Source organism: Trichoderma asperellum, chromosome 2 (genome assembly GCF_020647865.1).
Source record: "Trichoderma asperellum chromosome 2, complete sequence".
Taxonomy (NCBI): domain Eukaryota; kingdom Fungi; phylum Ascomycota; class Sordariomycetes; order Hypocreales; family Hypocreaceae; genus Trichoderma; species Trichoderma asperellum.
Genome location: NC_089416.1, coordinates 2,003,915 through 2,023,552, shown reverse-complemented (window position 1 = coordinate 2,023,552; position 19,638 = coordinate 2,003,915). Strand labels below are relative to the sequence as shown.

Sequence of the window (19,638 nt, the reverse complement as noted above, 5' to 3'; positions counted from 1 at the left end):
CGAGAGGGGAAAGAATATAGCTTGTTGTTCGAAGATGAGGGTTGGCGGTCAATGCTTATTCTTCTTGATGCATTCCGAAGGCGTTTGGCAGGAAATAAGAAGTTGGACGGGTTATTTAACTTAGATATCACACTCAAGCATTTGTGCTTGCACCTTTTGGTGAGGGTCAGATTTAGGACGGCCGAGCTGCGGTAGGCAGTTGATGATTTGCAAATGGATATAACGTGCACTATCCACCTTGTGGGCAGCAAGTGCAGTGAAAGTACAGTCACATACCTCTTACTGTGTCAGACTTTTGGACCTCGATGCTATATGTAACAACTTGAAATGGGGATTGTTATTCAACCCCTTGAAGTCGTGTAATCCAGCATCCTGTTTATTGCCTAATAAGGTGGTTAGTCCACAGACACAGACGCATACACATACGCACGTATATATATCATTAGAGGAGGTAGAGGAAGTAGAGCAGATAGAGAAGATAGAGGGAGTAGAACAAGACTAGAATGGCTGTTAATATTTGCCCATCCGGCTGTTTCTTTGATCCCTTGCGAACGAGCTGCGAATGTGCCTTGATCATTGCTCGCCTTGACCCTCGACGGAACTGAACAAAAAGTCAAACATAGTGCCCAGAGCTTGACTGACAAGCTTTGTATCACCAAGATGTTAGTTCAAATGCCCGAAACCTCCCATTTGGTCCGCCCATCGGAAGCACAGAGCCGTCAAACGTCATAATTAAGCAAGCAGACGCCCTTCCCACGGCTATGTGCATAATAAGAGCGGTGGAGAGACAATTCTCCCATAATTTTATACTTGTTCAGACCTCTAGGCCTCCTACTGTGCAACTCTCTTTGTAGCACAGACTGGGGATCTGTGGAGTTGTATTTATGCCTCCCGCCTTCCCACTTCACTCGACTTCCCTTTAGCTCCGGAAACTCAGCTTCAACTTTCCATTGAGATTCGGTCCCATAGGCTCTTTCTACTCCGGCAAGTCTGCACTGATCCATAGCGACCTCGCGCATTACCGCAGCGCTGTTGCAGCACCTATTTTTGCAGCTGACCGACACTCGGCCTCACGTGTTCAGCTGCAATCACTCCTCCTGCTGGCACCTTCCCTCACAACTATAAGATACCCTCTTCTCTTCCTCTCCATCCTCTCCTCTTTCCTTCCTCTTCACTAAGCTCGCAATTAATCTTCCGTGCAGCAATTCCGATTTTCTGTGCAAGATTCTTTGATAAATTCTTCTGGGTCGATTACCTTGACCGCACAGAGATCTTGTGCTGCCTCTTTTACGAACACAGCTTCTGGGTGAGTAGCCTCGTTCTCCTTTGCTACCTTTTTCGACTCCTTAAACTGCCTTCCCGCCTTTCCAACCATTCTTTGTATGCTATCTCCGGCTATTCGCTCTATTTATATCTTTCCCACTCCTCTTGGCCTTTGCACTCGTGCGGCGTCTTTGGCCATTGCGTTTTTTCTTTAGCCTAACAATCTTCTTATTGGCATCAAGCTTTGACCTGAAGGTGCTCTTCTCTACCGTGATCTTGCTCAGCTTGTCCTTTCACCTGTCATTTTCTTTGACCTCAGCCGTCTTCCATGTCCATCACTCACACCAGCTCACTTAATCACATTCCATATAACAAAGATGCATCTTTGGGCTCTTTCAGCAGCCACTAAGCACCCTCAATTTTCTTTCACTTATGGCCTTGTCAAAGCACACCAATAGATCTCTTGATCTCTTTGCGGTTCTCTGATTTGATTGAATCATTTTCACCGCTGTGCCTCAGTATGTCATGAGCTGCATCTGCTAACATATATATTCGTAAAGACCACCCTGTAGAGATCGTTTTCGGCATTGAGCTCTTCTACAAATCCTACGATCATTGTTTTTATGCACGACACTCTCAAGCATAGCTAGTAGCGGCTACATATACACTCGGGTACGTCTGCTACAGGGAAGCTTCTCTGGTTGAGCCATTGGATCAGTAAACACTTTCTTTTCTCTTGATTTGGATGCCTTATTTTGTATATCTGCTCAGAGATATCTAATCCTGTTCTAGATACTTGTCGAGAAACCGCAACTAAGGAACAGCGACCGCTATACGGCGTAAATCAAGGCAGGTCTCACATTCATTCATCTCTCTTGACCTCGCTCCTCCATCTTCGGTATATGTTACTGCATATGTCTGCAGGCTTGGGTGTTTACACACAATCATACACAGATGAATTTTTTCTTGGTTTATTTTCTTTCTTCTCTCTTTCTTTTGGTTTTCATTTACTAACTAGCGTCTGCAGTCAGAATGTCTGATCGAGGCCGCTCACCTGCCGGCTCTGCGCCTGGCACCTCACCCCAATCCCGCCAACCGTCTCGGTCAGGCTCTAGTCGAAGCCGAGCGGCTTCTCCAGCACAGACTTCAGGCTCCGGTGATCCCAAGACCGGTTGGGCGCCTAGTATGGGATTCGACCCTGCAAAGCCACCAAGCAAGGATCGAAAAGGCAATACCCGCATGGAACTGCCTCCAGATGCTTTCATCTCTAACGAGGATCGCAAAGACATGTTTGCTACTCGCGGGAATAAATTCAATACTGAGGGTCGTGCGGAGAAGGTTGAAGTCAACCAATTTCGTATGACCAAGTTTGACTTCAGTAAGAAGATATATCAGTATGATGTGAGTAGATTTGGACCCAGGCTCCTGAAAATCTTATCACTGACGCCTCTCAATAGATTGTTCTTTCCCCTGAGCCGGAGAAACGCGGACCGGTGATGAAGAAGATTTGGGCTCACCCAAGTCTTCGACAGGCGCTGTCTGCCTACAACTACCAAATGTGGATTATCGATGGCTCTAGACTGGCATGGTCTCCTTCTTTGGTGGATCGCGGCGAGATTCGCGTTATTGTTGATCTAGATAATGGCCAACCTGCAGCTCGTGCTGGCCGCTCCAACAAGTTTCACGTCATTTTGCGCAATACTACAGAGATCCAGATGGCCGTTCTCCGAGGATATTTGGAGAGAAGAATGCAATTCAATAACAGCGTCCAGGAAGCACTCAACTTCATGGACCACCTTATTCGCCAATGGCCATCGGAGCATTTGCTCGCCATTAAGCGCAATTTCTACAAAAAGAATGAGCCTGGAATTCCTCTCTTGCGTGATGGCGTTATTGAGGTTCACAAAGGAACGTACGCTTCGCTGAGACTATCCAATAATCTTAGCAATGGCGGTATTGGTCTAGCTCTTAACGCAGATGTTACTAACACCTGCTTTTGGACTGGCCGACAAACATTGGATCAGGTTATGATCAACTTTCTCGCCACTCTTGATAGGCGTTACAAGGGAATTAACCCGGCCACCACCACAATCTTTAGGCCCTCACAAAATAGTAGAGGAGAGTGGCAGTCCTCTGATGCTTTTAAACAGCTTCGAAAGCTGCGAAAACTCAAGTTTACCATCCGACACAACAATCGGGACCCCAAACTTTCTGAGAAGGTATACACGGTGGTGGACTTTTTATTCGACCAGAAGTATGGAGGAGAAGGCGCCAATGCCAGAACTGTCACCTTCAACTACAACGGACGACAATTATCTGTTGCCGATTACTACCGAGAGAAGTACAACGCTCACTTGCGATTTGCGCATCTTCCACTCATCTCTACGGGCAAAAATGGTCACATCCCGATGGAGTTCGCTTTTGTTGAACCGATGCAGCGATACGCATTCAAGCTAAACCCCGAGCAAACTGCAGCAATGATCAAAATTGCCGTCACTCGTCCAAATGTTCGCAAGAATGATATTATGAAGAACGTCGGAGACCTTCAACTGCAAAGGGACCCTTATCTCAAACATTATGGAATTCAGTTGGAGCCTGCATTTTCGAAGACAGAAGCTCGAGTTCTGAATGCGCCTCTTGTTAGCTTCAGTCAAGGTGTAGCTGATCCCAAATTCTCTGGCCGTTGGGACTTACGTGGCAAAAAGTTCTTCAAGCAGAATGTGGCACCTCTCATGAACTGGGGATTCTTGGTGATGGACGACTGCGTCAACCCGAACCAACTTCAGCAATTTGCTCGGAGTTTCAAAACAACTTTTATGGGTCATGGAGGCCTTTGCAAGACGGATCCAGTCTTCGTTACCGTGCCCGGTAACATCAAAACAAACGTCGCTCAAGCGCTTGCACATGCGCACGACCAAATTACGCGAGAGCGAGGTTATACTCAACTCATCTTTGTTGTTGTTCAGCACAAGAACAGCCCTCATTACGAGCGTTTGAAGAAGTCTGCCGACTGCCGTTTTGGCATTTTGACCCAGGTTGTGAATGGAGCCTCTGTTGCGGCAAACAATGGCCAGTACCACTCCAATGTATGCATGAAAGTTAACGCAAAACTTGGTGGGTCGACATCACGTACGAATCCTCCGTGGAGACTAGCCCAAGGGGGCACCTATTTCCCTAAAGAACGTCCTACAATGGTCATTGGAGTTGACATCTCTCATGCAGCTCCTGGTGGGCCCTCGCCTTCTGTGGCGGCTATGACAATGTCTGTTGACAGGGACGCAACCAAATATGCAGCCATGGTTGAGACGAACGGTTATCGAGTAGAAATGCTCACCTCTGCCAACATAAACTTTATGTTCGGACACCTGAGTAAAGTGTGGATGGGTGGTCATGATCGCCAATTCCCCAAGCATGTCATGTATTTCCGTGACGGCGTTGCAGAAGGCCAGTTTGCTCATGTTATGGAGCAAGAGATTAAAGAGATCAAGGCATATTTCAAACGAGCAGCTCCGGATCAGCCACTACCTAAATTCACCGTGATTGTGGCCACCAAACGCCATCATATTCGATTTTTTCCGGAAAGGGGAGACCGAAATGGCAACGCCTTGCCTGGCACTCTGGTCGAGAAAGAGGTGACTCACCCATTCATGTTCGATTTCTATTTGTGCTCGCATGTAGCTATTCAGGGAACTGCCAGACCCGTCCATTATCACGTTCTTCTCGATGAGATGAACATTCCGGTCAACGAGCTACAGAAGATGATTTACCATCAATGTTATTCCTATGCCAGATCAACAACACCAGTATCGTTACATCCAGCAGTATACTATGCTCATCTCGCTGGTAGTCGAGCTCGTGCTCACGAGAATATTGCAACCAGCGAAGGTTTCCGAGCCGGTGCAAAGGGTCACGAGATGATTCGTGACAAAGTAGCCAAGGGCGAGTCACTCAGTGTCCCTCAACGGGGAAGTGATGCTCCGGCTCTACTCCAACTTGGCGGTAGACCCGAGAATGCTAATAATCCTACCAATGGAGAGATGAGGCAGAGAGACTTCTTCCGAAGCACCATGTGGTACATCTAAGTAGCCATTGTGCTGTAAAGCACGGAGGCGAGGTTTGAGATAGAAATTTGCTTTCATTGGAGGGCGTGGATGGATCATCGATGAGGGGGTTTATAGTAGAATGTTTGAGAGAAAGTTTTCTTTTTTAGGCCGTTCTTATACAGATATGGGACACACTCCAGTACCCAACATGAACAAAAGGGGCGACCGGATTGGTGGGAAGTGGCGGCGGAAGTAATTTGCTCTTATAATGGATTCATATAGCTTAGGCAGCTTAACGTAATTGTTTATTCTTTAAACAAATAGCTACGAAGTTTTATGAGCTACCTTTGGTGATGTGCGCTACCTTAAGTTCCAACGTTGCCTGCCGCGGGAACTAAGTATCTACGTTGTGCTTGATGTATGAAACTTGTGATAGTGGCATAAAATGCATGCCGCTGCCGAGCCATATTACACAATTTCTGTAAACACTATGACCATGTTCGTCACAGCGTTATTGGGTTCTACCGGCCCTGTTGTTTCTGTTTAACATGAAATATTTTTCATAAATCTCAGTATTCTGATTCTTCTTTGTGCGTGCGTGTGTGTGTTCGTTCTCATACTGCGTTCTCTGTTTTTCTGCTTCCCGCTTGCTTGTAACCAGTACGGAATTTGGCCGAAACTGATGCTTGGCGTCGACATCAGCTGCTTTTAACTACAGCGGAGGCGCAAAATACATGTAAATGCCCACAGGCGCTTTGGCGCTGTGGAACTCCCGGTGGCTTCGGCTCCAGGACCCCGCTATGGAGCACTGCCCCGGTCCCACCTTGTTTGTTGCTGAGCTCGACTCTTTGCTCTCCCTTTGGTTCAACCTCCCGCAAACCAACTAGCTACGGCGCGCCATGGCTGGCTTTCTGCGAGGCAAGCAGGCAGGCATCCAGAATGACCTGTCTGGCAGCATTCGACCAGAACTCTTTACCCCCGACGATCATGCGCGATACGGCCTCAACTCCCAGATAAGGTGAGTGTCGACTCCAGCAGCTATGACGCAACAGATGCCCCGCCATGCCACGAGAACGAAGACGACGATGGCGATCGAGATTATGCACAGCGGCGGCAGGCGACATGAGGGGAGGGGAGAGAAGTGTGAATATAATCTCTGACACGCGATAAACAGTTGCTTTGCATACGATCCTGTACAGTCTCTGCTTGCCATCGGAACGGCCGAGAGCAAGTTCGGCCCTGGGAAAATCTATGTTTTCGGCCAACAGCGCGTTCAGAAGACTTTTGATCCGCCGCGACGAACCTCCTTCCAGTCCGTGCAATTCAGCGCAAACCGTCTCGTCAGTCTGGACAGGAATAATGAGCTCAGCATTTGGGATCTGGACACGGGGGAGCGGGTGGCGACGCAAGTCATCGGCGGGACTGTGGCCGCAATGGTGACGGATCCAATGCTCGACTGGGCTTTTGTTGGCTTACAGAATGGAGACATCTTGGCGTATGACCTCGATAGACACGGCCTCGCTCGGCAGTTCCGTCTCCCCAACTTTTGGAGAGACAAAGATCCAATGCAGCACACTGTCACCTTGATCACCCTGTCGATGCATCCTCGAGACGCTGGTAAGCTCCTGATTGGATACAGCCACGGCGCAGTCGTCTATACGTTTAAGCAAAACCAGCCGCAGCAGTTCTTGGAATATGTTTTACCGCCTGGAGCGCCTGGTGGAAGCAGTGTCGGCATGGATGCTGTGCGCCGCCCTCGTTTGACTCATGCGCTGTGGCATCCTTCCGGAACCTTTATTCTCACTGCACATGATGATGGAAGCTTGGTCTTCTGGGATCCCAAGGAAGGGAAAGTCGTCATGGCAAGGACCCTCACGGAGATGGGCATCCACCATGCCACCCCGAGCGCACCAACACCGGGGTACTCTGATCCTTTTGTCAAGATAGCTTGGTGCTGCAAGCAAAACTGTGATGATACAGGTTTATTGATTGCGGGTGGCGAGAGTGTTGATGCGTCTCCCAAGAGTTTGACATTTATCGAGCTTGGAGTGACGCCCATGTACGCTACCTCCACTTGGCAGGCTTTGGAGAATCACTTCCGCGGCAAGCGACATATTCCGTTAGCCCTGCCGCCTGGAGCGCAAGCGGTGGATTTTCTGCTTATCCCAAGAGAATCCCCTTATTTTGGAGGCGCGCAGGATCCTATCGCCGTAATTGTGCTGCTCACTTCTGGGGAGCTGATTACATTGAGTTTCCCGTCAGGATACCAAATCAGCCCTACAAACCAGCTTCATCCATCTACCTTCTTCGTGCATCCCTTTGTTACAAAATTCAATGTATCCAGTGTCGATCGGCCTAGGTGGCTGACGATGGTGGAGAAGAGAGACCAGGGAGAACCTATCCTGAAAGGCGGAGCAGCGGGCCCGAGGCCGAGAAAACGATTCGAAGATCGCACAATTATTCAGACTGCGCATGCTGATAGTATTATAAGGCTATGGGACTCTGGACACGCTGATCAAATTGAAAATGAAGTCCAGTTGCAGGTTGACCTGGCCAGGGCCTTGGATCGATATGAAGACGTGGAAGTGACGGCGATGAGCTTGTCCAGCGCTACTGGCGAGTTTATTGTTGGTACCAAGACTGGAGAGGCTGTCATTTTTCGCTGGGGCGTAAACCACTATTATGGAAAGAATCAGCCCAAGCAGCTAGATCCGAATCCAAAGGGGCTCTCTGACATCAGCTCAAGGGCGGAGCCGAGCCTAAAGGAAGGGCTACAGCCGGCTGTCCTGTACGAGATGATGCAGGGCCCAGTTACTGCCGTTCAGATATCAAACGTCGGATTCGCTGCGGTTGGGTCAGAGCTTGGCTTTCTGACGCTGATCGATCTTCGCGGCCCCAAGATTATTTTCCAAGCCCCAATGACTGATTTCGCAAAAACCGAAAATAGAATGTCATTCCTCAAAGGCCACTCGAGATCGAGTTCAGCGCCGCTGAAAGAGTGGCCTACGGCGGTGGAGTTTGGCGTGATGACGCTAGATGATGATAAATACTCATCAATTTGTTGCTTTGTCGGGACTAACTTGGGCAAAGTTATTACATTAAAGCTGTTGCCCGGAGGAGGAGGATCCTACACGGCCGAGGTAGCGGGAACGGTGACCTTTGATGGTAAAGTCGTGTCTCTGAATCCCATTCAGGCTGATACGGGTAAACCAGCGCTAGCAACCGGACATACTGTGGGTGGACTGCGAGAGGGACGCCAAGTGAATGGGGCACTCGTTGCAGGCAAGTATTTACTCTCCTATTTGATCTTATTATCTTTGGTCGGCGTTGGTTGATCGACGAAGACCATATGACTATCATTAAATAAACGGTCAAGCTAATGCTGAGAATAGTTACCGAAAAGGAAATCAGGATATGCAGACCTGCTCACTCGAAGGGCGCTTCTAAAGAGTTTGATGATGTGATATGTGATTCGGCTTGTGTGGCAGAGCTTGAGTTAAATGGGTATGCTGTTGTTGCGGCTTTCAGAGACGGGTCAGCTCGAGCATATAGCATTCCAGGCATGCGAGACCTCGGTAGCGCGAAGCTTCCAATGGTGGATCGTACTCGGAGCACAGCAAGCATTGTGACGCAAACAGGCGACATATTTGCCTGGGCAGGCCCGGCAGAAATGGCCGTCGTTCACGTTTGGGGGGCGGGCAAGGAGTTGCAGCAGTCCCCAGATGTGCTGATCAACCCCAAGATCCCTATTCCGACACGCCCGACAATTTCTAACCTTCAATGGATAAGCGGAACACAGCATGTTTCGCCGCTGGATCTTGACCTGTTGATAGGAGGCCCCAACAGACCGCCTAGTAAGAGGATGATGGAGGCCGCTGCGGCAGAGCAACGTGCTGCTAAGATCGGTTCCACGGTAGGATCATCCAAGGAGGGCTGGGGAGACTATTTAACGAGACAGCTCAACGAGAGAACGGAAAAGCTGAATATCATGGGAGATACGATGAATACATTGCAGGAGCAATCGGAAGGATGGGCCGACGATGTCAGCAAGTATGTGGGGAGGCAGAAACGGAATATGGTTATGGGAGCTATAACGTCGAAATTCTTCTAAGAGATAACAAGGAAGAGAGAGGGGGATTGACATGGCGTGGGACTGTGTGTTTGCTTTGTTCTCAGAGACTTGGAAGATGTGCGGCAATACAGCGTTGTACAATATATGGGATACCAGGTTTGTCTTTGCTGGTATGCTTTAGATCGAGATGAAAGACGCGACTTTATAGCAGTACTATGGATTATACCTTGAAGGATGTAGATGGGAAGTAGCTCCTTTGGGTCACACAAGCAAGCAGCAGAAGCAGCAGAAGTGATGATTGCAGGAGGTATTAAAAGAGGGATCGACGATGATAGTAGTATTCACTGTTATAATCCCCCCAACCTTGAATATTATAATTAACCATATATTTCATCGCCACTTGTTAATGATAATATTACTTATGTGCGAAAAGTCTTTTTCTGTCCCCGGCTTATACAAGATTGTTATTAAATCTACGCTGCTCTAATAACGCATTAGGAAAAGTAAAACGCTTGGCTCTAGTGTGAATATGGAAAATAACAAGATGCAAAAATACATCTAGACAGGGAACTAAGACAACCAATATCCCTCTAGGATCTTATGAGTATGTGTAGTAGTCTTGCGGTCTAACCATGAGCGCCATGGTATTTGGGTACTGAATCTTGATTTCGACACCCTTTTCTCTCTTCAGTCGACCAGCCATGACAGTTCCAATAGCAGCAGGGTTATTAGTAGATCCCGCTCGATACCAATACTCGTCTTCTAAATTAAAATCCTCCTCCTCCTCCTCCTCCTTCTCCTCCTTCTCCTCCTTCTCCTCCTTCTCCTCCTTCTCCTCCTTCTCCTCCTTCTCATCCTTCTCATCCTTCTCATCCTTCTCATCCTTCTCCTCCTCCTCCTCCTTCTCATCCTCCTCCTCCTCGTCAGACTCCGAAGGAGAGTCCCAGCGTATCTTCATTTCATGCTTGAGCCAACACTGCGCAAAATCGATCATAAATGGCTGTTGTGACTCCCGATCTATAATCACATTGCGCGGGGAACAGTCCTTCATAACCAAGCCGGATTTGTTAATCTCATGAGCTAAATCTACAGAACGCTGTACCAGGGGTTCCCATTCCTTGACATCTATTGATGAGCTGTCAAGATTGATCAAATTGATTCCAGGAATAAACTGTAGCAGAATGCCTTTGACGTCCCAGTATTTTGCAGCAGGGTCGTTGACGAGATCTAATGGAATGATAGAGCTTGCGCCAGCTAGCCGGACACTGGCCAGTAGACGCGGAATTCCCGTGCCTTGGAAGTCTTTCAAATGCTCATAGGCCTTGACTTCACGGTTAAACATGTCTTCGCACTGCTTCCAGAGAGCCGCTTCGTATTTTACGCTTTTATCAACGCCATCATCGTCATTGTCTTCATCATCGCTTTCTTCGTCATCTTCGTCATCGCTGTAAAGAAAGTCCTGGGCTGCGATAGGTAACCTAGCCTTCTCCTGGTCTTGGGCAAGCTTTGTGAGAAAAGAGTCGATGGCATTGCGCCTTACAGAGGACTCAAACAACGCTTCCTTTGCAACTGTCAAAGGCCAGTGTTCCGTCAAGTATCCGTTACCGCGAAGATCAACACCGAAGCGACGGTCATATAGTTTGAGAACTGCCTCAACACGCCTGCCTGAGTCCAGATGGATGATAACGCGCATCACTGAAGACATGGTGATGTCGAGTATCTTGGTGATACATGCTGAAGTCGCTTGGGGTAAAGGTGAATCCTGATAATTTTGAATGATTTCAAGTTGTATCCAGGCGCCCTCGACGTATGGTATGGGGACGGCCTCGTCAGATCTAATTTCAAGGTTAGCGGACTAGCCATTTGGTAGCTCGCCAAGTGTCTCCTACCCGTCTTGGGCCACTTCTGTAGACATGGCAATTTGGAATTGGATGTCAAGGATATGCAGCGTTACAGAGTCCAGAGAAAAAGAAACAAAAAACTTGATTAACGATGGGAGTTGTTGGCCGTTGATTGAGGGCGGGCCACACGAAACATATGCGTTGCAAGCGCCCACTACATACACTGAGGCTCAGCACCGGCAGGCGCTAAAGATTTATTCAGCCAATCACGGACGCTAGGCTGAAATGTATGAATTCAGCCGCCGACCCTCAAATCCCATCACCAACAGCCTCATGTTCATCACCAACGCGAGGCTGACGTAGTCGTGAGGGCTTCAGCCAATATGTAGGCAGGCAGTGCTAAAATAGGCCCAACGCAGGTATCCAGGCGCCTAGCTATCCAAGGAGGGAGCCAAACAAAAAGACCACAAATAAGAATACACACACAACTAAGAATAAGAGCATTAGGACGACAAGGAACCCTCCTACAAGTAAATTAGTATGTAGGTAGTGACTCAAATATTAACATCTTTCATGAATACCTATGTATCTTATGCATAATGGTGCAGTTGCGTGCAGGTCGATGTAGACTTGCCTGTTTTCTTTCTCTCTCTCTACCAACCTTTCTCTATGTATTCTCGGCGTCTATCCAATTTCTTGGCTGACTTCGTGCCATGGACTCCCTCGCGGCCAACATAATGGCCCAATTTATGGCCAACTTCTGAGGTCAAGTCGAAGTCAACCTTGCAGCCTCTACCATGGAAATGGCATATGACTACGTGTACCATGGTTTAAGTACCATAGGCAAGTATAAAATGGTCGAAGTCTTCCATGCTCCCGTTTGCATTTGTAGACAGACATAGCGCTCTTATCAAAGAAATCACCTCTTCCATCCATTCAGTCAATATGCCGAAACCCAAACGCCCGGAGACTGTCGCAGTCTCTAAGTCTGACAAACGGCATCTTCTCACTTACCTAGAGCATGCAGACCCAAACCATATTCAAGTTTCTCTATGGGATGTTAGGTGGCGTCCAACACACGGAGAAACCAGATCCGCCTCAAGACTCACTTTTCATATCGGTGTCCGTTTCGTTCAAGGCGAATACCAAACATGTATCTTAGTCGATTCTGAAGAAGGAGAATTGCCAGTTGATGATACTGTTCGAAATTGGGGCCCCTCTATGCCAAATTTGGGGGAGGTACTGCAATATTATCAGAAACTGTTCGGAGTCCAAGCTTTGAAGCCTCTGATTAGGAAGCAACAGCCTCGTCGGGACGATGATGACGACAATGAGGAGGGCGGTTCATCTAGCCGTGCGTGGAGAAAAAAGATTCAAAAAAGCAACAAACCTGGATACTATTATTACTACGATGAACAAGAAGAGTATCGTGAATGCGATGAGAAGGGAAATGATATATACAGAAGCTACAAGAACTCAAGTCCGCAAGGGATGACCGGGAAAATTGGTTCGCAAAGTAGTAGGGGGGAGAGGAGGTATGAAGAGAGGAGGTATGGAGAGAGGGGATATGGAGAGAGGGGATATGGAGAGAGAGCTTCTGGGGAGCGGGGGTATGGAGGGAGAGCAGAGAGGGGATATGGAGAGAGGGAATATACCCAGACTTCCCAAACGACTTACCACACCGACACAAAGACAGGCAAGATATACTACATTGACAAGTATGGTAAGTCCCACTGGGCTTGAAGTACTTGGGCATTGGGGAATAGCTCTTGGGAGGAATTGAGCTGTCCGGTGTCTACTATCTCTACTGCCTCTACTAGTTCTACTGCCTCTACTCGTTCTACTGTTTCTACTAGTTCTACTGTTTCTATCGCAATTTGGATACGTCTCTTATTTCTACTGCTTCTCAACACACTCTTGTACAAAACTCGCTATATGAACTGTAGGTAGATAATAAGAATGGTGTAGATATAAGTGGACCAATACGTATACAAGTTAAAGCTATATGAGCTGGAAGACCGCTGGATATAATTACTACATTTTCGTTATCGCGGTCTAGTTAAATTCTTGCTCCTCCCTGCCACTCTTCAATAATCATTCCCAACAACGTACCCACTATATATCGTCTTGCTTTGTCCTTTGTACTATTCACTATCGATTTCTGACATTCCTATGCCTTTAGTAGTCGTGTATGCAGGGTGATATGGAGGCAGTTAGTGCAAATTTCAGTTTCTTATCTGACCGATCTTGTTCTTGCTAAGCAATCTCCCAGAGAGGAGTACGAAGAAGAATCTCAGCGAATAGGGAATAGGCATTCAGCTGGAATCACGCCACTTTTGCTTCCTTACATGTACATTCGCAATCTCGCTTATACTGTATGATATGGAATGTAACAAAGATAAGCCTGTCTATGATTTCGAAGTAGGTAAGCAAAGCCTTAGAGCAAGCACCGACGTAAAAATGGTATTGTGGTGGGGCAATATATGTAGGTGTTTGCCAAATAATTATACCATTACAAGCTGAAAGACGGGACAGAATGCGCATCTAATACGCTGCCGAGTACGACGTGCGGGATCGGATAGTGCACCGGATACGAACTACATAAAGAGTACATGTACCAGACAACATAGTTTTGGGCACTAATACTAATATTCTCTAGCACTGCTACCCAACACTGCGGCTTATATTATTACATGTAAATTGCCATCCTCCAAGGGAGCCCCCTTTCTCGGCTCTGCTGTTGCGACTCAGATACTTGTTGGGCCTTTTCTCCTGCCTATTTTTTCTCTACTCTCTTTCATCGGAGCATAGAAGCCGGATTGTTATACGTATCACATATACATATTAACTGATCTACCTCGCTCATGGTCTCAAATTACATAGTCGGCACCAATGAATTTTTGTTTTCTCTATGCTGTAAGTCCTCGATCCCACCAGTCACACCTGCTGAAGCCGGAGAAAAGTCTTGCGCTGCCCTTCACATTTTACCATTTTTCACGTTCTTCTCGTTTCTAGGTTGAACAGCACTAAACTAATACTGGCCTTTTATATAGGTACAAATGCATGAAAGTTCATACCGCCGCCTCGAGTTCCAAGCGTATCATGCATTTACGTATAGTATTTCAAACTAATGAACTCGACGCTGAGTTTCGAAGTAGTATATTTTGGCTTTTCTCGTCAATAACGGTGAAATGGAGGTTACACACAAGCCATTCCATTTCGTCCGCCGACTGACATATACCCCATACACGTTTCGAGATCAAACCCGTCCATGATCAGAAAATACATACGTACATATTTCGCACATACTTATTATCTACAGCGCTTCCTGTCGGGGGAGGCTTTATTTCTTTTATTTTTCCTTCCTTCCCTTTTTAATGTGGCCTGTGGAGCAAGGCCATGTTGAAGGTCCAATACTCTAAACTCGGGGATCTTACTACTACCTAACCCCGGTTTTCGCCAATCTAACCCAGCACTCAAGTGAAGGGCTTATTCGACGCCAGCTTTAGCGCGGATCCGTTTTGAGTCTTCGCTCCGTTTACGAAGCTATATTATTGTCATCACTTTTTTGCTACACGGCATTCATACACGTTAGTGGCCACTTTGCCACGCCTCCGTCCGGCGTATTTCGAAGATATCAAGCGTCCTAGGCTCCACTGATGAACCTATTAATCGTGGTCTTTCTAATCGTTCCCCACATTTCCACGCACTCTAGCAGATGGTAGATATGCAATATGGTATCAAGACCAAAACTTAGAGGATCGGAATAGACAATAATTTACTGTGATCTGTAGTAAACGGCTGTACAAAAAGTCTCCAGATCTCTAGCTATGTATTGTGTAGCGTTAACCCCCAGACTCTCTCTTTCACCATTATCGTTTAATACTTTACTGTTGTCGCATCTTCGGTTGCCCCTCATATTGGTATAAACACCGTCTTCGTTATTCCACTTGGCCTTTTCCCTCTCCCATAATTCTCTATATCTCATTATTATAGAGCCGTGCCATGCTTTTTACAGAGACTCCTGCGCTAAAGCTCTGCTGGATTCATTAAAGGATAGTTTTGGCTATGGGGAAGCAATACTATTGACATTTTCTTATAGCGAAGCATCTACTCTCTCTACTATCTCTACCATTTCCGTTGCCTCTACTATAAAACCCTTTGCAGATATGTGATCTATTTTTAAGGACATAGTCTTAACCATTAAAGCCCTTTCTCAATGTTCAGATTTATTTCCGGCAGCTAACCGATCGCGTATAATACGCAACTGACATACAAAAACATGAAAGCACAATGTTTGACATTTAAGATTTAACTTGGGTAAATTATTGCTAACAGCCCAATTTTATGTAGACAAATCTCAATCAGACGCCCCTACGCAAGAGTCGTTTCCGTCTTGGGGTTGACATATTCTCTGTTAGATGCAGATGCAACTCAGCAATATCACCCATACTATACTTGAAACTTAGACAATTAGAGATATAAGCACTAGTGGCCCAACAACTCGGCTGGTCCAATGAGAGTGGGATGGGAAATGAAGAGAATCCTAAGTTAGTAATGACCGAGGTGAGATAAGGAATACAAGAAATATGTGAGGAATCACGGGAGGGCAATCTTAGACTGGTACGACACCAAGCGAAAAGGCCTTTCCTCCTTTATAACTACACAGCTACAGTTTCCCGAGCCTTATTAAGATGTACAGGGTGTGTGAATGATAATAATCAACAGCTAGGTTAAACAAAAATTGATTTTAACGGGCCGCCGCGGGCTCAACCGCAACTAAGTGTTTTCTATTTTTAGCAGAACCTTTCACGCAGACGAGAAAAAGCCGAATGATCTTCTGGGCAGATACAAGGACGCATCAAAATGTAAGACGCGTTACCAGCGCATCTCGCATAGTCTGCAAAAACTCTCAATCTGCCTAGCTATACGCCGATGGCCCTCCTACACAGATTCTGCGGTCCGTATTTTTACGTAATGCGATGCAGGATGAAGACATGTACAGCAATAAGTCTGTGAGAGCCAGAAGCAGTAAGCCTCACTTTGGAAACCGAATTCGACCCAAAAGAAACACTATTACATATCAATTAATCAAGGGTATGCTGAGCTCAAACCACTTCTCTGATGTCTCGAAGCACTGCTGACGGCACACGCGATCACAAAGACACCCAAGACTTACGCTTGGAGGCGATGAAGAGATTGCTATTTGGATGCTAGGTGGTGCCACTTCCTGGTGCCCTTGTTCAAGCTGAGTCTCTCCGAGAGAAGACAGGACATGCTACATAATCACGACTATGTACATACCATAGATACTAAACCTGATCTAGATGTTTCATTTCAGTTAGTTTATTTGCGCGTACCTACATGTATGTAAGGTCTCCTGTGATCATCCTAGATTGTAACTGTAAGGGGCTCAGATCATGGGAATAAAGAACTTTGAATTACCTAACGGAATTAACGACTATCGAAAGCCGGCACGTAAAAGTGCAAAACAGGGGTCAAGTCATGTCGACGGATGCCGATGTATATGGATGGGAGCCTTTCTATGGATCACGTCTCGTACTTCTGCCGACCCAGACTCCAGTCTACTCTTTCACTGCAAGGCTTTCATTACAAGGACCCTAGAGATGAGCCGTGGGCTCTATACTTCCGTTTTGGGAAATTATTGCAGCTATGAGCTCATCAAGCGTTGACACGTCAGCTCTTCTGCCTCTCTTGCAAATGAAACCGTTATAGTAGAAGAGGGAAAAACGAGTACAACTTACACCGAGATTGCCAATGATGGGGCCTGTGTAGGAGCGCTGCAAATTTGATTCGCTAGAGCATATGCAAGCCAACAAAAGGGGAGAGAAGTCCTGTGAGATACGGCGAGGGCGCTACGGTAAACGCAACGGAAAAAGACAAGGAAGAAAGGAAGAGAGCCGTTAGTCTGGAGGGTGGAGAGGGAGTTTGTTTACATGCCGCGTCGTGCAAGGCTGAAGAGTACTTCCGCGTGTTCTGAGATCCACCAGCCTTTGGGACGAGCTGTGGATTGTCTACATGTAGGTGCACGTAGTTGGTGGTGGTAGCGCGGACGGTCGCCACCTCTTTCATGATTTGGAATTATAGGTCTCTTTCATGGCGTGACCAGCCGTTTTGCCATCAATGGACAGGTAAAGAAGGTTATAGTGTGCATGGGGTACTAGGATGGTACTTACGACTGACAAGTTCATAATAGGCAGGATACTTTCTTTTTGCGATATTCTGCGCTGCACGCCCCCCATCCCTCCCCCCTGCCTCTACTTACCAGGGTATACCATTCTCTCTTTTTCGGAAGTATACAATACCAGCTTCTATAACTCCAATAGGTAATTTCTAAAGATTTGAACGAATCAATAGATAGGCACGCCAAAGCTTCGGTGAGTCACATGAGGATGCGGTGAAGAGTACATGCCGACCACAACGAGCGCCGGAAGACGGAAGAGTAAACCTCAATATGCGGAACCCCCCCATCTCTCTTAGCAAAGGCAACAAAACTCGAAACCAAACGCAAAGTAAGTTCATTAGAGGCCATACACTGAAATGGACCGCAATCAACGGACGTAAATAGGCGGTGAAAATGTTAGTCATGAAGAATACAAGAACATGATGGCTCGCTGTGATTGGTAGACAGCACGATGCTAATCAACACAGAAGAACAGAGGAGAGGACAATGAGGGAAAGAAGGGACTCCGACGTCTCATGGCACTCATCACTTTGGTAGACTATCGGTGTCAATAGGCACCTGGTAACCCAAGTCTACATTTTCGCCTGATTGGTACCCAGCCTTCTATGGCGCTACATAGATGCTGGTGACTGAATGGGCCGCGGACTAAAACCCACCGGCACGCCGCAACCTAATGCCGTTGATACCATATCAAGCCATCAAATCGTTGCCCTCAGTAGCATCAAGGAGAGTACAGACTGATATGAATCTCATCGGCACAAATCAAACGGGTCCGTAATAGGACTAATAGGCGATCGCGACCGACTAGTACTGGACCCTATTCCCCCATCCATGCAATTTCTCTTTTTCCTTTTTTTTGGACCACTATACCCTTCTGCGGAAGATGCGGAGGATGGCCCTGGGTCCCGGACTGTCAAGGTGTCCGGGACTGCTGTACTCCATGCATGTAAGTGTGAACGCAGTGGCTCGATCGTCGAATGCATACTCAGCATTTCACTATTATATAAAACGCCTGGAGACTAGGGCATACCAGCACCTGATACTCCCTATGAATAATCCTATCATTATCTTTTCATCCTCATATAATCCAATAATTACAGAATCCATATCAATCAACCAATAAGCTTACAAATTCTCATCATGTCCAACCGCAGCAACAATAATCACAGGGAATACTACATACCAATCCCCCTATTACGAAGATTCATTTGCTGGTTTGTAGAAGTGCTCTGTCTTAATTGCTCGCTGATGTCCAATCCCCGCGCCTTAGGACCTCCCTGCAACTTCAAGCCATTCTCGCGGCTCATCTCGACCGATTAGACGCACAACACGACCAAAGACGCGGTGGCGAACGCGACGAACGCGACGAACGCGGCCAAGGAGATCGCGAAGAGCCGGATATGGAGGACATCGTGATGGGTGGCACTTCTCCAGATATGGAAGACGTCGTGATGGGCGGCACTTCTCCAGACATGGAGGACATTGTCATGGGTGGCACTTCTCCAGATTGAGTGACTCCGTTTAGGCGGCCGTTGTTACAGCTTCAGTAGCTCTACGGTGGACAACGTGATAAAAATTTAGCGAACATAGACTGGAAGGATTCGTACTATTTTCTAAAGGCGCTGAGGTTCGGTTATCTCAAACACAGGAGATAGATGGGAAAAAAATATAAAAAGGAGGGGAAAAAGGATGGGAAAAAAGCGTGCCCTGGCTTCTGTTTCTTACTACAATGTTTTTTCAGCGTAGTACCTATGCTATTATTTCTGTTTACACATACCTAGACATGCGTATCTTCTCAAAAGATGGCTTCATTTCTACCTACTTGCTCCGGTTATATTTCACTTCATCTTATTTACGTACAGATTCTACTACCCTCCAGATCTCTCCTACCCCTAAGCATTTGTGCTACCCTACAAATACCTTATGATGGGGGGTTTTTTTGGGAGTTGCTACAACAGCCCAGTTTTGTTATCCAGCACTCTAGCAGTAGCTAAAGTCATGAATGCAATTATATGTATTACTAGGTAGGTATTTTAAGCTTCTACTACCTCTACTACCTCTACTACCTCTACTACCTCTACTACCTCTACTACCTCTACTACCTCTACTACCTCTACTACCTCTACTACATCTACTACATCTCTTCACAGTTTCTTTTCACTATCGAGAGTGCATGAGCATTAACCTCAGAGAGCACGCACAACTCATGGCGAT

The 19,638-nt window shown here is 46.9% G+C and overlaps 5 protein-coding genes across 6 annotated transcripts; 4 read left to right on the top strand and 1 right to left on the bottom strand.

Moving 5' to 3' along the window:
- Positions 1-660: 660 nt before the first annotated feature.
- On the top strand, positions 661-5,345 carry TrAFT101_002979 (uncharacterized protein; the record flags this gene model as incomplete). Its single annotated transcript, XM_024906123.2, has 3 exons — positions 661-718; positions 2,291-2,664; positions 2,721-5,345. The coding sequence occupies 3 exons, from the start codon at positions 661-663 to the stop codon at positions 5,343-5,345; spliced, it is 3,057 nt and encodes a 1,018-aa protein (XP_024764103.2).
- A 478-nt stretch (positions 5,346-5,823) lies between these two features.
- Positions 5,824-9,804, top strand: TrAFT101_002978 (uncharacterized protein). 2 transcript variants are annotated; one of them, XM_024907646.2, is made up of 3 exons: positions 5,824-6,324; positions 6,481-8,588; positions 8,699-9,804. In XM_024907646.2, exons 1-3 carry the CDS (start codon positions 6,206-6,208, stop codon positions 9,415-9,417), a joined length of 2,946 nt encoding a protein of 981 aa, XP_024764102.2. In that variant the 5' UTR covers positions 5,824-6,205; the 3' UTR covers positions 9,418-9,804. The 2 variants fall into 2 exon arrangements, with proteins under 2 accessions (XP_024764102.2, XP_065982861.1); XM_066126754.1 differs by having other exon boundaries at positions 6,172-8,588.
- A 17-nt stretch (positions 9,805-9,821) lies between these two features.
- Positions 9,822-13,035, bottom strand: TrAFT101_002977 (uncharacterized protein). Its single transcript, XM_024909529.2, has 4 exons — positions 12,329-13,035; positions 11,801-12,269; positions 11,268-11,743; positions 9,822-11,213 (listed from the first exon to the last, which is right to left on the bottom strand). The coding sequence occupies exons 3-4, from the start codon at positions 11,291-11,293 to the stop codon at positions 9,977-9,979; spliced, it is 1,263 nt and encodes a 420-aa protein (XP_024764101.2). The 5' UTR covers positions 11,294-11,743; positions 11,801-12,269; positions 12,329-13,035; the 3' UTR covers positions 9,822-9,976.
- On the top strand, positions 12,040-13,241 carry TrAFT101_012005 (uncharacterized protein). Its single transcript, XM_024907645.2, has one exon. The coding sequence runs from the start codon at positions 12,090-12,092 to the stop codon at positions 12,960-12,962; it is 873 nt and encodes a 290-aa protein (XP_024764100.2). The 5' UTR covers positions 12,040-12,089; the 3' UTR covers positions 12,963-13,241.
- A 5,323-nt stretch (positions 13,242-18,564) lies between these two features.
- TrAFT101_002976 (uncharacterized protein) lies at positions 18,565-18,935 on the top strand (the record flags this gene model as incomplete). Its single annotated transcript, XM_024907644.2, has 2 exons — positions 18,565-18,638; positions 18,695-18,935. The coding sequence occupies 2 exons, from the start codon at positions 18,565-18,567 to the stop codon at positions 18,933-18,935; spliced, it is 315 nt and encodes a 104-aa protein (XP_024764098.1).
- Positions 18,936-19,638: the final 703 nt, after the last annotated feature.

Coding starts and splice junctions, on each gene's coding strand:
- TrAFT101_002978 (XM_024907646.2), top strand. CDS start 6,206: ATGGCTGGCTTTCTGCGAGGCAAGCAGGCAGGCATCCAGAATGACCTG. Junction 6,325..6,480: donor GGCCTCAACTCCCAGATAAG/GTGAGTGTCGAC, acceptor CGCGATAAACAG/TTGCTTTGCATACGATCCTG. Junction 8,589..8,698: donor GAATGGGGCACTCGTTGCAG/GCAAGTATTTAC, acceptor TGCTGAGAATAG/TTACCGAAAAGGAAATCAGG.
- TrAFT101_002977 (XM_024909529.2), bottom strand. CDS start 11,293: ATGTCTACAGAAGTGGCCCAAGACGG. Junction 11,214..11,267: donor ACAGAAGTGGCCCAAGACGG/GTAGGAGACACT, acceptor CCTTGAAATTAG/ATCTGACGAGGCCGTCCCCA.
- TrAFT101_012005 (XM_024907645.2), top strand. CDS start 12,090: ATGCTCCCGTTTGCATTTGTAGACAGACATAGCGCTCTTATCAAAGAA.